The sequence below is a fragment of the Pangasianodon hypophthalmus genome, chromosome 13, assembly GCF_027358585.1.
Source record: "Pangasianodon hypophthalmus isolate fPanHyp1 chromosome 13, fPanHyp1.pri, whole genome shotgun sequence".
Lineage (NCBI taxonomy): Eukaryota > Metazoa > Chordata > Actinopteri > Siluriformes > Pangasiidae > Pangasianodon > Pangasianodon hypophthalmus.
Genome location: NC_069722.1, coordinates 8,245,381 through 8,258,026, shown reverse-complemented (window position 1 = coordinate 8,258,026; position 12,646 = coordinate 8,245,381). Strand labels below are relative to the sequence as shown.

The window sequence follows — 12,646 nt, the reverse complement described above, 5'->3', positions numbered from 1 at the left end:
TCTTTTTCATTTGCATGCACACCTTTGATCTCAACTGTGGAAATGTATTCAGGAATATTAAAAGTCTTACAGGAGTTAGACTGTATGCTGTGACAGAGAGCTATGGTGCTGCAGCAGTGCTTGTGTGTTTTTAACTCTGATGTTGTAACGAAGCTGAGCGCTGATTGGTAAATCATTTGTTTTCACCAAATCTGAGAGCATTGATTGGTCAGAGTGCGTGACGCCCACAAACACGCAAGGTAGAGATGAATGATATTTTAGGGGCTGAGAGAAAGATGTAACTGTCAAACAGACTTAAAAAGAGGGAAACACATGAGCTATATATAAAAGTGCACTATTTATAGTTAAGGTTTTTTCGTCCACTTCGAGGGTTTTTGGTGTAGCAGCATTGCCGGGCATCCCCATCCCCATCCCCCCGGGCCCTCTGCATAAGGATCACACAGAAACCTCATCAAAATCGACTGCATTAATTTATTAATGAGGCTATAAAAGAATTCCAAGCACATGAAGAAATCAGTTAAAAAAAACAGATGCATGGGTTGCTGACATTTCGGTTTTATTTGCTCACTCTCCGTTTCGAAGGCGCGATCATCAGTCATCTCGTGCAACCGGAGGAACGAAAAGGGTCCCTGCGCTCGAGCTTGGGTGGAGGGAAGGGAAAGGAAGGGAAGGGAAAGGAAGGAGCAGACAGATCGAAAATGCGGGATGTCTGTCTCTCTCTCTCTCTCTCTTGGAAAAGAGAAATGGTCGGAACGAACGAGAGGGTCGGAGCGCGCGCGCTGACTGGAAAAGGGGGAGAGAGGGAGAGAGAGAGCGCGCGCGAGAGCGAGAGAGATGGAGGCGGGGGGGAAAAAAGTCTCGCGGCTCTGCGGGGACTGGAGGAGCCTCGTGCCCTGGACCGGCGGCGCGCGGCTGGCCAACGTTCAACCCTCCCCTCGTTCCACACAAGCAGTTTCCAACCACGCGCGCGCTGCGACAGGTCGAACTCGCCGCCGCCTGTTTCTTCTTCTTCTCCTCCTCCTCAACAACAACCACCACCACTGCTGGGTTAAAAACTGATTACCTGAGGTAAACTACAGCACAGTTTATGTTTAAATATGTGTTTCCTTTTTGTTCACTTGTATATTAGACTAAACATTTTTTTAAACACATTGTTTTGAAACCGCGTTGCCTGGTGCAGGGTGGATAGAGTACATTCCGAGGTCGCCTTAGCCGAATTTCCCGTCCGCGAGACTTAAACCGGAAAAAAAAAAAAAAACAATTCACTTTGTATTTTTTTTGTATGATCTGATGATAAAAACAATGGTCAAGATAATGGTAAATGCGACTGAGCTCGACGCGTTCGTCGTTTATCTCCACGCCGAGTGAGGACTCCATGAGGCTGTCTGTATGCGAGCAGAACCGGCCGCCTCCGGTTAGCCATCAGGGAGCTTCGGTTAAATACCTCACCGCACGGGCTCGTCCTCTCTCGCTCGCGCGCGCGACTTCTCACAACCGAGAAACCCGAGCTCGTGAGCATTTGCGTACTCCTTCTATCGGCTGCTGATGATTCAGGAGTAAATCGGGTAAGTTCCTAAGCCACGGCTTACCGTTTTAAACGCGTTTTTTCCCCTCGCCAGCGCGGGGGATTGAGAGCACCGTGAGGTGGAAGCAGCATGGCGGCTCTAGAACAGTCGTCACGCCAGCGAGCTGCTCTCAGTCTCGGCTGTTCATGGGTTTTTCCCTTTTCATGTTGCGCTTAAAATGTGTGCGTTTAACTCTTTAAATTAAGCATTCATCACAGATTTTTAAACCAGACACTACTGAAGCTCAGACATCGCGCTTGGAGCTTAGTGAAGTGTATTTTTCTTTATTCTTGTCCTCCAAGCCATTAAAGGACCAGCTCCCAGTCGCCGCCATACGGCCGCCAACACCTCGCGTTTACCCCGGTAGTCTCGACGTCAACTGAATGTCGTGGTAACGGGCGAGTTTTACGGTAAGGTCGTTTGTAAAAGGGATTCTCAGAATATTAACAGTACGTTTACACACCATGGTGGTGTATTTCGTGGTATTTTGATGAATTAGGGCTCCACTCTCATTTCGGTGGTGGGGACCCGAAGCTAGCTAACTAGCTAGTCCTAGCCGCCTAGCTAGTGTAGGTCAGGGATAGGTCGCTTAGCACTCGACGAATGCTAGCGCTTGCTGTTTTTTTGTTTGTGTCAAGTAATACGTTATTAAAAGTAGTATTTATGTCTTATAATCCAGTTACAATTTATTTAAATTTGATATGTTAACGCAGTGTATTTGGCTGTATGTAATTTGTTAATATTTTTCGCACACAACTTGGACAAGCTTCATTTCACCATCTGTGTCGAGTCTAAAATTCAGTGTAAAAAGAAACGTTTGTACTAGTTAATAAAACACGTTCAAACAAGTGAAAATAATACGCATTTCCTATTTCTGTAAGCAAAAATGTAGATTTAGCTAGATATTAGCTTGATTTATATGATATTTTGGTTGATGGAGGCTTTCCTTCGTGTCTGTTTGGAGCTCGGGTCGGTTCAGGCGTCGCCATTACCGCCACAGCTTCAGTAATGGCAGCGCCTCGCCCTGGAAAACTGGCGAGTCATTCTGTGGCTAAATCAACCTTTCCACATACAAAACCCACAACGTGGTGTTTTCAAACGTCGACTGATGGTTCAGAAAATGACGAGTCGGTCATTAACAGTTTTTTTTTTTCTTTTTTCTTTTTTTTTTTTAAAAGCTCAGTCAAACAGACGGCTCGTGTAATAAGTAGCGCGCGACTCAGAAACCCCCTCCATGGCGGAAGCAGAGCTCCGCGCGCCCCGTTAGCACTGAGGCGGACTCGAGTCTGTGCATGTTGTAGTCATGTCTCCTCACTGGCCTCCGTTCCCGCCTCGACCGAGAGCGAAAGAAAGCGGATCCATTCCGTGATCAGCTGGTCGCCTCCAGCTGCCCGTCCTTCCTCCTTCCGCCGTAACGTTACCTCCCAGCATCCGCTCCGCTCCGAAACAACGCCATTCCGCGCAAGAAACCACCGGTAGGCGAAACGGTCGACGCAAAATGTCCGCGGACTTGCAGTCTTCCAGAAGTCTTAGAGCGGGGACACAAAATGGAAGATTAGACGGATTTGGCTGCTGGGTTTCGTTTCGAGTGCAGAGTTATTTGAGATTTGAAGCCGTCACAGGCAATGGGCTCTGTCTCCCGATGCAGCGTAAACGGTTAGGGGCGGCGTAATGAACAACTATTATGTGTTGGGCTGGGTTTTAATTCCACTCCATAGAGTAAGCACTCATTCCTTTAGGGTTTTATAATGGTCAACCCAACTGCGTCATCCGCACCAAATCAAACATTAAAAAAAAATTATTGGAAAGTAGGTCCAAGTATAATTAAGTGAATTTTTTCCCCCTTCCACCACGTCAGTTAATTTTTGTAATCTTATACATATTTGTTAAATATATTTTATTATTTGAACTATATCTCTTTTACATGAATGCACTTTGGAGACAATTTTTAAAAATTGACTTACAATTGAGAATCTAATGGTCTTTCTCAAGGGTCCCACCATGCTGACTAGCAACCTTCTGATGACTATCGCAGAGATGACCTTACCACTGTTACTTTGCAGATATTCTTTCTGTTTAAGTCTACGAGTGCTTTCACGTAAGCAGCATTTAGTTAGTTTGGCTCGAACCATGGTGCATTTCCCTCTCGGTGTGGTTCATTTGGGTAGGTGAGAACACTGCTGGTGCGTATCAAAACTCCTGGTCAGAGAGCGGCTGAGTGGTCTCCAACCTGGTTCCCTTCACTGAGAAAGGGATTTAACCCTGAATCAGACTAACTGCATGACACAAAACCAAACACTCTGTATATTTTGGGTTGCTGGCAACATTTCTGGTAGATGTGAGGTACTAAATTGTGTCATGCCCTTCAAACCTAGCCAAAGGACAGAATTTTAGTGCTGCAGAAATGCCAAATGTTATGAATGTTAATTGTGATTAACAAAAAGAGATAATAAATGGAAGACGTGATGCACAAAAAAAAGTTTTAAGCTAGTTATTTACATATTATCTAATAACTTAGTTCTCTGTGTATGGTTGATTTCTATGATATCTACATGCCATTGATGAAGGTTTCTTTACCACATTTCTGATCAGTGATTGAAAGTGTTTTACAGATATGTTTAGTGCTCATTTGCATATTCCTGTTGTTTTAAAGTATACAAAGATTATTTATGTAGAATATAAAAAAAAAAAAATTACAGAACTTTGTGTAAAATGCACATTATTTTTCATCATTCACATTTTTGTGTCTCTAGAAGTGATATTCGAGAATGAATGGAGGCATGGATTCCACCAGTAAAGAGCCAGGTAGGATGATGTTGCCAGTTTACAGGTTTTTTCTTCATAGAATGTGCAGTTATTTTACAAATTTACGTGTGCAAATAGTAAATTCACAACTAATTCTAACTTTAAATCTCCACAGCTGCAGTTTGGGCCCAGGATGATTTGCTGAAGCTCCTGGATGCCATGAAAGTAAATCTGCCAGAGAAAGACCTGACCAAGTATAAGACGACTGAAGCTCATCTGAACTGGGAGAAGGTTGCTTTTAACACGTACTCAGCTGAGATGTGCAAACAGAAATGGCTTGAGGTCTCAAAAGAGGTGAGGATCATGACAAAATGACATTCGCTGGATGACATGGAGTAAAAATATACATATACAATATACATAAAGTCAGTAGTACTGTCAAGGTTTTCAGACAGTAGTTACAGCTTTGAGTCGATGTTTTCCTTTCAGATCCGTAAATTCCGCACACTGACAGAGTTAATTGTGGATGCTCAAGACTACATCAAGAATCCCTACAAAGGCAAAAAACTGAAGGTAATTAGAAGTTTCCTGTCTTCTACAGAATTCTTCATTGTTTGAGCAACATTATACTATGCTTCAACAGGGTACATGGGTGTTTTTAATGCCATATGTAATTGTTTTAAAATTTATGTATGTGTAATGTCTCAATTGTCATTCTTTTATTTATTTATTTATTTTACTTTGGACACTTGATTGTTAGAAAACAGCTTCTTTTTATGGCACGGATTTTACACACCATGTTTTTAATCATTTTTAGCATGTGCTATTTTTAATTAGGTCTTGTGGAAAACTAAGCGTTTTTTTTGTTTTGTCTTTTCAACAGAAACACCCAGACTTCCCCAAGAAGCCACTGACACCATACTTCCGCTTCTTCATGGAAAAGAGAGCAAAGTATGCTAAACTTCACCCGGAGATGAGCAATCTAGACCTTACAAAGATCCTTTCCAAAAAGTATAAGGAGCTGCCTGAACGTAAAAAGGTGCAAGGACATGATGACATGCACTGATGCCTGGGGGAGATTTCTTAGGCATCTGTTTCTAGAATACGATTTTAATACTAGTAGTTTGTGAGAGTACATTTTCTTTTTGATGCGGACTGAACTGCAATGTTGAATTATTGTCTCTCTGTAGGAGAAATATGTGAATGATTTTCTCAAAGAAAAGGAAGCTTTTGAGCTTAACATGTTAAAGTTCAAGTAAGTACAAGTGTCTCATCTGTGAAATAAATAATTTTTTAATGATGTGCATGACATTTTGATTTCTTAATACCATCGTCCTGTGTCTGGATTGCGTTTTTCAGTTTTTAATGTTTTAAGGGGTTCTGTATGTATTTAGAGAGGAGCATCCAGACCTGCTGGAGAATACAAGCAAGAAAGCATCCAATGTACCAGAGAAACCTATGACTCCACAGCAGCTGTGGTACAACCATGAGAAAAAAGCATACCTCAAAATTCACCCTGAGGTAATTTCAGTTGACTCACCCCTCCACAGCATATTAGCAGTTCTGTTAATTAACCTGATCAGCCACCATTCATTGTATGATCCTGAAAAGTAAAGGGTCAGTATTAATGTGTTATTAATGTCTAGGCCACCACCAAAGACATTAAAGACAGTCTGGGGAAGAAGTGGACACAGCTTCCAGATAAAAAGAGACTGAAGTGGATCACCAAATCTCTGGAGCAGCATAAGCAGTATGAGGTTTGAGCAGCTTGAGTATCTCCTTACTGTTTGAATTAATTCAGATGGACAGGTGCTTTCTGTCCAGTGCTTTAAATACTGATGATATTTTACCAGCAATGTGTATTGTCTTGCTTATTCTATGTAAAAAGATTGTTTAATGAAGTTTTTGGTTTTAAACGTGAACTAGATTACATAGAACATCAATAATCATCAGCAGAAGTGACACTTCAATTGAGATGACAGATTCTGGGTTGTAACCTCTGAACCCTGACATTTGTATAGGAGACGATGCGGGAGTTCATTCAGCAACACCCTCAACTGAACTTGACTGAAGATGATATTGTCAAGACTACTTTGACCAAAGCAGAAAGACAGCTGAAGGACAAGTCTGATGGGCGACCAGGCAAACCGCCATCGTAAGTATACAGAATGCCATTAAGAATTGAGGATGAATGATCATTATTGTCAGTCATGGGCTGAAGATAATCTGGATTGTTTATCATTTAGCTTGGGAGATTGCAGTATTATTGTGGGTGTGTTGATTATGTCAAAGATTATGTTTGTCATCTTTGTTGAAGGTAGACAATATTTATTCTGTAACATGTTTTGGGAGTCTTCCATAATCTCTTATGCTGTCTCTCTCTCTCTCTCTCTCTAGGAATGGTTACTCAATGTTCTGTGCTGAGCTTATGTCTGGCATGAAAGATGTTCCAAGCACTGAGCGCATGGTCATGTGCAGCCAGCGCTGGAAACTACTCAAACAGAGCGAGAAAGACGCTTATCAGAAACGCTGTGAGCAGGTCAGAGAACAACTCACAGAATACACACGTAGTAAGAATGTATAAGACTGCACACGCAAGAAACTGTACTAATAACATGCGAATACCACTGTGTACCAAATTATCTGAATCTAAATGTGCATACCAGACTATAAACTGATTTACATCGTAGTGCAAGTTCATGTTTTGCACCCTTGTCATCTTTAATGACCTTTCCCTTTTTTATTTCAGAAAAAGAAAGAATATGAAGTTGAGATGAACCGATACCTGTGTGTAAGTGGATGTATATTTTTGCAGCTATTTTTTTTTTTTTTTAAAACAATTTCATAAAATTTGTGTGTTTTATTGTCCACTCTGTTCTGCAGAGCATTTCAGAGGAAGAACAGCAGAGAATCTTGGCAGAGCAGAAGATGGTGGGATTTAAAAAGTCCACTGGCGGCGCCAGCCCCGGTCCCAAAAAGAACTCTAAAGCAAAGGTCAGTGTACTTGCCATTATCTGTCCATCCATCCATATATCCACATCTGTTTATATCTACCCAGCCTTCCATATCCAGTTCCATCTTTTTTTAATCCTTTGTGGTTTTGTCTTAGTCTTCTTTCCTTTTTCACCTTATGTATACAGAGTAGTCCTGTTAAGCCAAAGCGACCGATCTCTGCCATGTTCATTTTTGCTGAAGAAAAGAGGCAGAAACTTCAGCAGGAGAGGCCTGACTTGTCTGATAGTGAACTCACCAGACTTCTGGCCCGCATGTGGAATGACCTCTCAGACAAGAAGAAGGTAACTTCTTGCATGGAGCAGTCTTTTTTGCTGGTACCTGCAGCAGTGAATTTTAATGAATGGTGGCTGTGGGAGAAAGCTCCTGCAGCCATACTGGTTAGTCTTGAGGATGAGTTTTGATCAAATAAATATATAAATATGTGTGCTTGAACAACCATTAAATCAAGTATACTCAGAGTATGTGAAACAGCATGGCAGCACATGCTTTTGCCTGTGGCCATTGAAAACTCCACCATCTTATAGGAAAAATACAAGAACTTGGAGGCAGTGCTGAAAGCAGAGTCAGAGAAACGAGGGAAAGAGGAGCAAAACAAGCTGCCGGACCCACCCAAGACCGCACAGGAAATTTGGCAGCACAATGTCATCGGTGATTACTTGGCCAGATTCAAGGTAGGAGAGATATGTAAAGGTTTTTTACAACTATGTGTATAATTACTATGGCATGGATGTGTCTTTAAAAACTCACTTTCCCTCAATTTTCTGTTTTGTGTCAGAATGACCGGCCAAAGGCCCAAAAAGCCATGGAGGCCGCGTGGAACACCATGGAGAAGAAGGAGAAAATCATGTGGATCAAAAAGGCTGCAGAGGACCAGAAGAGATATGAGGTGAGCAAGGTTTGGTTAAAGTTTATAATTTGCCTAACATATGTGTTTTCCAATCTACATACAATAAAAGTCTATGATGACTAACACAATCATCCTTCACGAAATAAGGTCTTTAATGAGCTAAACATCTTAAACTAGGAAAAAGGTTGTCTAATATTAATGTTCCTTATTACTCATCCTGCTGGACGGTTGTTTTAAGATAAGTTAGCTACTTGAGAAATCGAGCTTCATGGCATACTCTTCTTTATTCAGAATCTGAAAGTAACAATGAAGTTTCCTGTCTTTTTTCCTGTCAGAGAGAGCTGAGTGAGATGCGCTCTCCTGCTGGGGTTGTTGCCTCAGGGAAGAAGATGAAATTTGAAGGAGAGCCCAAAAAGCCACCATCGTAAGTTTTCATGTGCATCTGTTCAACGACATTCAGCTCAAAGTGTGTTCTGAGGTTTATGTTTAAAAATACAATCATCAGCTATCAGTGATGAGTGACAATGTTGAATATCAGCTAGATGATTAGACTGACCCTGCTCTTAATGTTGTCTTTGACTTCTGCTCTCTCAGAAATGGCTATCAGAAGTTTTCTCAGGAAATGCTGTCTAATGGGGAGCTGAACCACCTGCCCATGAAAGAGCGTATGACTGAAATCGGCAGCCGCTGGCAGAGCCTTCCGCAGAAAGAGAAAGACCGCTACAAGAAAATTGCAGAGGAGAAACAGAAGCAATACAAAGTGCAGCTTGAGCAGTGGCTAGCGGTACTTTACCACTCTCATTAACTGTGTTTTCAGTTTTAGTGGGGTCAGTGATTATTAATCACTTAACATTTGGCATACAAAAATTCCCGCAACTGTAAATAAAATATCTACTTACGCCTCTGTGGCACCTTGGCAAATGGGAGAGAAAAACAAAGATGTGAACCATCAACATCAGGACAAGGAAGCAACTCTGCATGCCTGCCACTCCTGTAGCCTGTTAGATTAGAAAGCTCATCTTGCAAGAGAATTCAGGCGTTCTAACTTAGACAGCGTGTGATTTGGACTGGTGGCTTTGCAAGGACAAAGGAAGGGGCTGCATTTGTTTAAACGTTCGTTTACAAAACATGTAGCTTGAAACAACCTTTGCCAAATATTACCTACCTACCTACCTTTAATATTAAGATGTGTGAAACGGGGTGGAACGTGAATGATCATAGAACTTTGAGGGGATGGCTTAAAACAAAGAAATTTATCAGTCAGACTTATTGAATATCATTCATTTTGATGTATTTTGCACTGAATGATGAAATAATTTATTTTACAGAGCTTATCATCTCAAGAGAGAGCTGCGTATAAGGAATACAATTCCTTGGTAAGTTAGCAGTGACCTGCCGTTTTGGTATATTTGTTTTTTCAGATACATTTATTTAAATGTTGCTAGCTTTAACACTGCACTTCATTCTTTTTTTTTTTTTTTTTTTTGTGCTTTTCAGAAAAGGAGAAGCACAAGTAAACCAGGTGGTACCAGTGCTAAACAGAAAGCCAAGGCCAAGACCTCAGTAAGTGTCTGCTTATTTATAAAGTTCTGTGTAGGATGATGCAATACCCATGATTCATCAGTTGTGTTTTACTATGTATATCTATTTACTATGTATTTATCTTTTATAGGATGAAGAAGAAGATGAAGATGATGAAGAGGAGGAGAAGGAGTCTGAGGAGGGATCATCCAGCGCAGAGGAGAGTGAAGAAGGGGATGATGACGAAGATGAAGACGATGATGTGAGATATCTAGAAATATGCAGAATTATGAATTAGTATTCTGTGACATTTCCAAGTCCAAAAGCTTGGTTATTTTCTTGGAGATAGCTGGGGTTGGGAAGTGAGAGGATGAAGGGGAAGTAAAGCATGATATAATATTGGTTAATACTGTCTTTTTCTCCACCTGTGAGTGCCAACTGACATTAGAAATCAGATGTTAAGAGCTGCTTCTAAAGCATTCCATTTTTAATATTCTTATTTATGGAGAAATAAGAGTTGTCTTGTGTGACTGATTCTGATAAATTATACACAATATCACCTGGAACATGAATTAATAAGGTTAAAAACAATTTTTTTCTCCTGTAAATCTGTGCATATTTCAACAACATTAACATTAGCAACATTAAATTAAATCACATTTAAATTAATACTTTGTCTAATTTTTAATAGCCGTGTCTGTGCATATATGTAAAAGTCTGTCTCATTTTTGCATGTGGTTGTGATGAGGAAAATTTGATGATTTTTATTTATTTATTTATTTTCAGAATGAGGATGAGGATGAAGAGGATGAAGAGGCAGAGGATAAGGAGAATAAATCAGAGAGCAGCAGCAGTGCGTCCAGCTCGGAGGATTCCTCTGAATCTGACTCTGAGTGATGGGGAGCTGGAGCAGAGCGAGCCCTCAGACTGCCACAGACCCTGTGAACTGAGCCATGAGGCAGAGCCTTGGGCCTGCAGTGCATTCCTCCAGCCACCAGGGGGAGCACTTTCCACTGCACCACCACGTCCATTTGCATCACTCACACACCACCTTTTGCTTTAGCCTCCCCTACCCGCCCCCTTCTCCAGCTTGCCTGATGAGTTTATTGAGGACTGAGAGGATTCCTAAATTCCCCATGGGTAACACACATCTGTAACATCAGCAGAGGTTAAATGATCCCATGAGTGATTATTTTAATATCTATGGGATTTAAAACAATTTTCTTACCATCACACTTCGTGGCATTGTTTTGAAGCGTTGTTGAATGAAGGCTTTGGTTTCTTTTTCAGTCTTTTTGGGGGGATTGAAGGACCCATGAGCCAAAGAAGCTCAGTGAGTTCCTTTGAGGGGGTGAAGCAAACCAAATGATTCTCCTCTCTCCTCCTCTCTATTCTCTACATCTGCATCACAGTTTTGTTTTTTTCGTTTTCACCCTGTCCTCCTATAGTGGTGTAATTTTGCTCTTTGGTTCATGATGTGGTAACTTCAGGAACAATGAAGCAAATTATTATTATTTTTTTTCTTGAATGTCAGTCCATGTAGATTGCGTGTAAATAAGCCGCCATCTCCTGTGCTTGTTAGGTGTTGGAGCTTGGAGCTGCTCCATCCATGTTTTCTTTCCCCCCCCTTTGTATAAATGGCAGAGATTCCTCATTTTGTGTTGGATTTTAACAATTCTCAAATGATTGCTTTAACTTTAAAGACATTTGATGAGTCTTTATAATAAAAAAATAGCAAGAAAAGGTTATATTTTGCCCAGATGTGGTACAGTTTTTAGAGGAATCTCCTCCCCAAAACCCTGTGTGTAACAGATTATTAGTGAGGATTATAATTGGTGTTGGTTTGTTCAGTCCGACTTCTGTTTTCCTTTTTTTTTTTTTTTTTTTTTTTTTAAATGTTGCTTTGCAGGGCTACAAATTTCCTTTTAAAAAATAGTTTGTTTTAACTATTGGTTTATTTTAAATGTCTAGTATGTATGATTTTTTTTCCTTGCACTTATCCTGAAAAGCCTCATCAGCTGACTGTCCTCTCAGTGTTCCTGATGTCCCATACCCTTTAACCTCTTTGTATTTTTATAGTCACTGATGCATTCTGATACGCACCAGCTCAAGGAATGTAAACAAATGTTTTATTTAACAGAGGAGAGTTCCTTTATGTTATGTATATATGAACAGTTTGGGGTAGCTGTTTTTTTCCCCCCCTCTCATCTGTGCCCTGTGTGTTTAAAAAAAAAAAAAAAAAAAAAAAAGAAAAAAAATCATTGCAAAAAAATTTTAAGAGTTTGCTAGTTTTTGAGCTTCTGTGTGCACACCACTCGGATCACTGGTGTCTGTCAGTAGAAGACCCAGAGATATTACGTCAGTTCCCCTTCGAAAGAACAAGACATGATGTAGTGTGTGTGTGTCTTATATATCCCGCTGAATGAACTGCTTATTTATAATGTTTGTTGAGGAACATAGCAGGTATGGAACCCACTGTAGAATTAGAAGTGATGACTAGAAGTGATGAGATCAGTGCAGATGGATATGGTTCACTGCTGTTGTATGGTAATTGTAAATATGACTTCTTTTTTTTTTTTTTTTTAATTTGTATTGAGTGAACATGGTTTAATTTGTATTTTCAATTGACCGAGCTTCCCTAGGCGGTGCTTACAGAGGCCACTGGTCTGGATTAGTTTGTCATTTGCTCTGAGGAGGGAAAATTTTAAATTTATGTTTTAGTTTTTATACCCCTCAGCTATTTGTTTATTTGTAGAAATGACAAAAAAAAAAAGAAAAAGAAATTTGTACTGCTAATTTGGAACATTTGGATGTTTTCTATAGTCAGAGGTGTTATATTCCTGGAATATACCATTTGAACAAATAAACCTGTCTTTAGCAACTGCCTGACTCTTTTTCTTTTTTTCTCCCTTGTGTTGTAAAAATATTTCTAAACTCTGTAATCTGTGTTTTT

The 12,646-nt window shown here is 40.4% G+C and overlaps 1 protein-coding gene across 4 annotated transcripts; it reads left to right on the top strand.

Moving 5' to 3' along the window:
* The first annotated feature begins 366 nt into the window (after nt 1–366).
* ubtf (upstream binding transcription factor) lies at nt 367–12,574 on the top strand. Of its 4 annotated transcripts, none has more exons than XM_026916495.3 (21): nt 367–1,068; nt 4,319–4,370; nt 4,486–4,664; nt 4,800–4,883; nt 5,194–5,349; nt 5,501–5,565; nt 5,705–5,831; nt 5,957–6,067; nt 6,332–6,465; nt 6,708–6,849; nt 7,060–7,101; nt 7,194–7,304; nt 7,451–7,606; nt 7,850–7,996; nt 8,101–8,211; nt 8,508–8,596; nt 8,767–8,956; nt 9,501–9,548; nt 9,670–9,735; nt 9,845–9,955; nt 10,480–12,574. In XM_026916495.3, exons 2-21 carry the CDS (start codon nt 4,334–4,336, stop codon nt 10,588–10,590), a joined length of 2,217 nt encoding a protein of 738 aa, XP_026772296.1. In that variant the 5' UTR covers nt 367–1,068; nt 4,319–4,333; the 3' UTR covers nt 10,591–12,574. The 4 variants fall into 4 exon arrangements, with proteins under 4 accessions (XP_026772296.1, XP_026772295.1, XP_026772297.1 ...); XM_026916494.3 differs by lacking the exon at nt 367–1,068 and adding an exon at nt 1,100–1,565; XM_026916496.3 differs by lacking the exon at nt 367–1,068 and adding an exon at nt 1,575–1,975.
* The last annotated feature ends 72 nt before the right edge of the window (nt 12,575–12,646 follow it).

Coding starts and splice junctions, on each gene's coding strand:
- ubtf (XM_026916495.3), top strand. CDS start 4,334: ATGAATGGAGGCATGGATTCCACCAGTAAAGAGCCAG. Junction 5,350..5,500: donor AGCTGCCTGAACGTAAAAAG/GTGCAAGGACAT, acceptor GTCTCTCTGTAG/GAGAAATATGTGAATGATTT. Junction 7,607..7,849: donor ACCTCTCAGACAAGAAGAAG/GTAACTTCTTGC, acceptor ACCATCTTATAG/GAAAAATACAAGAACTTGGA.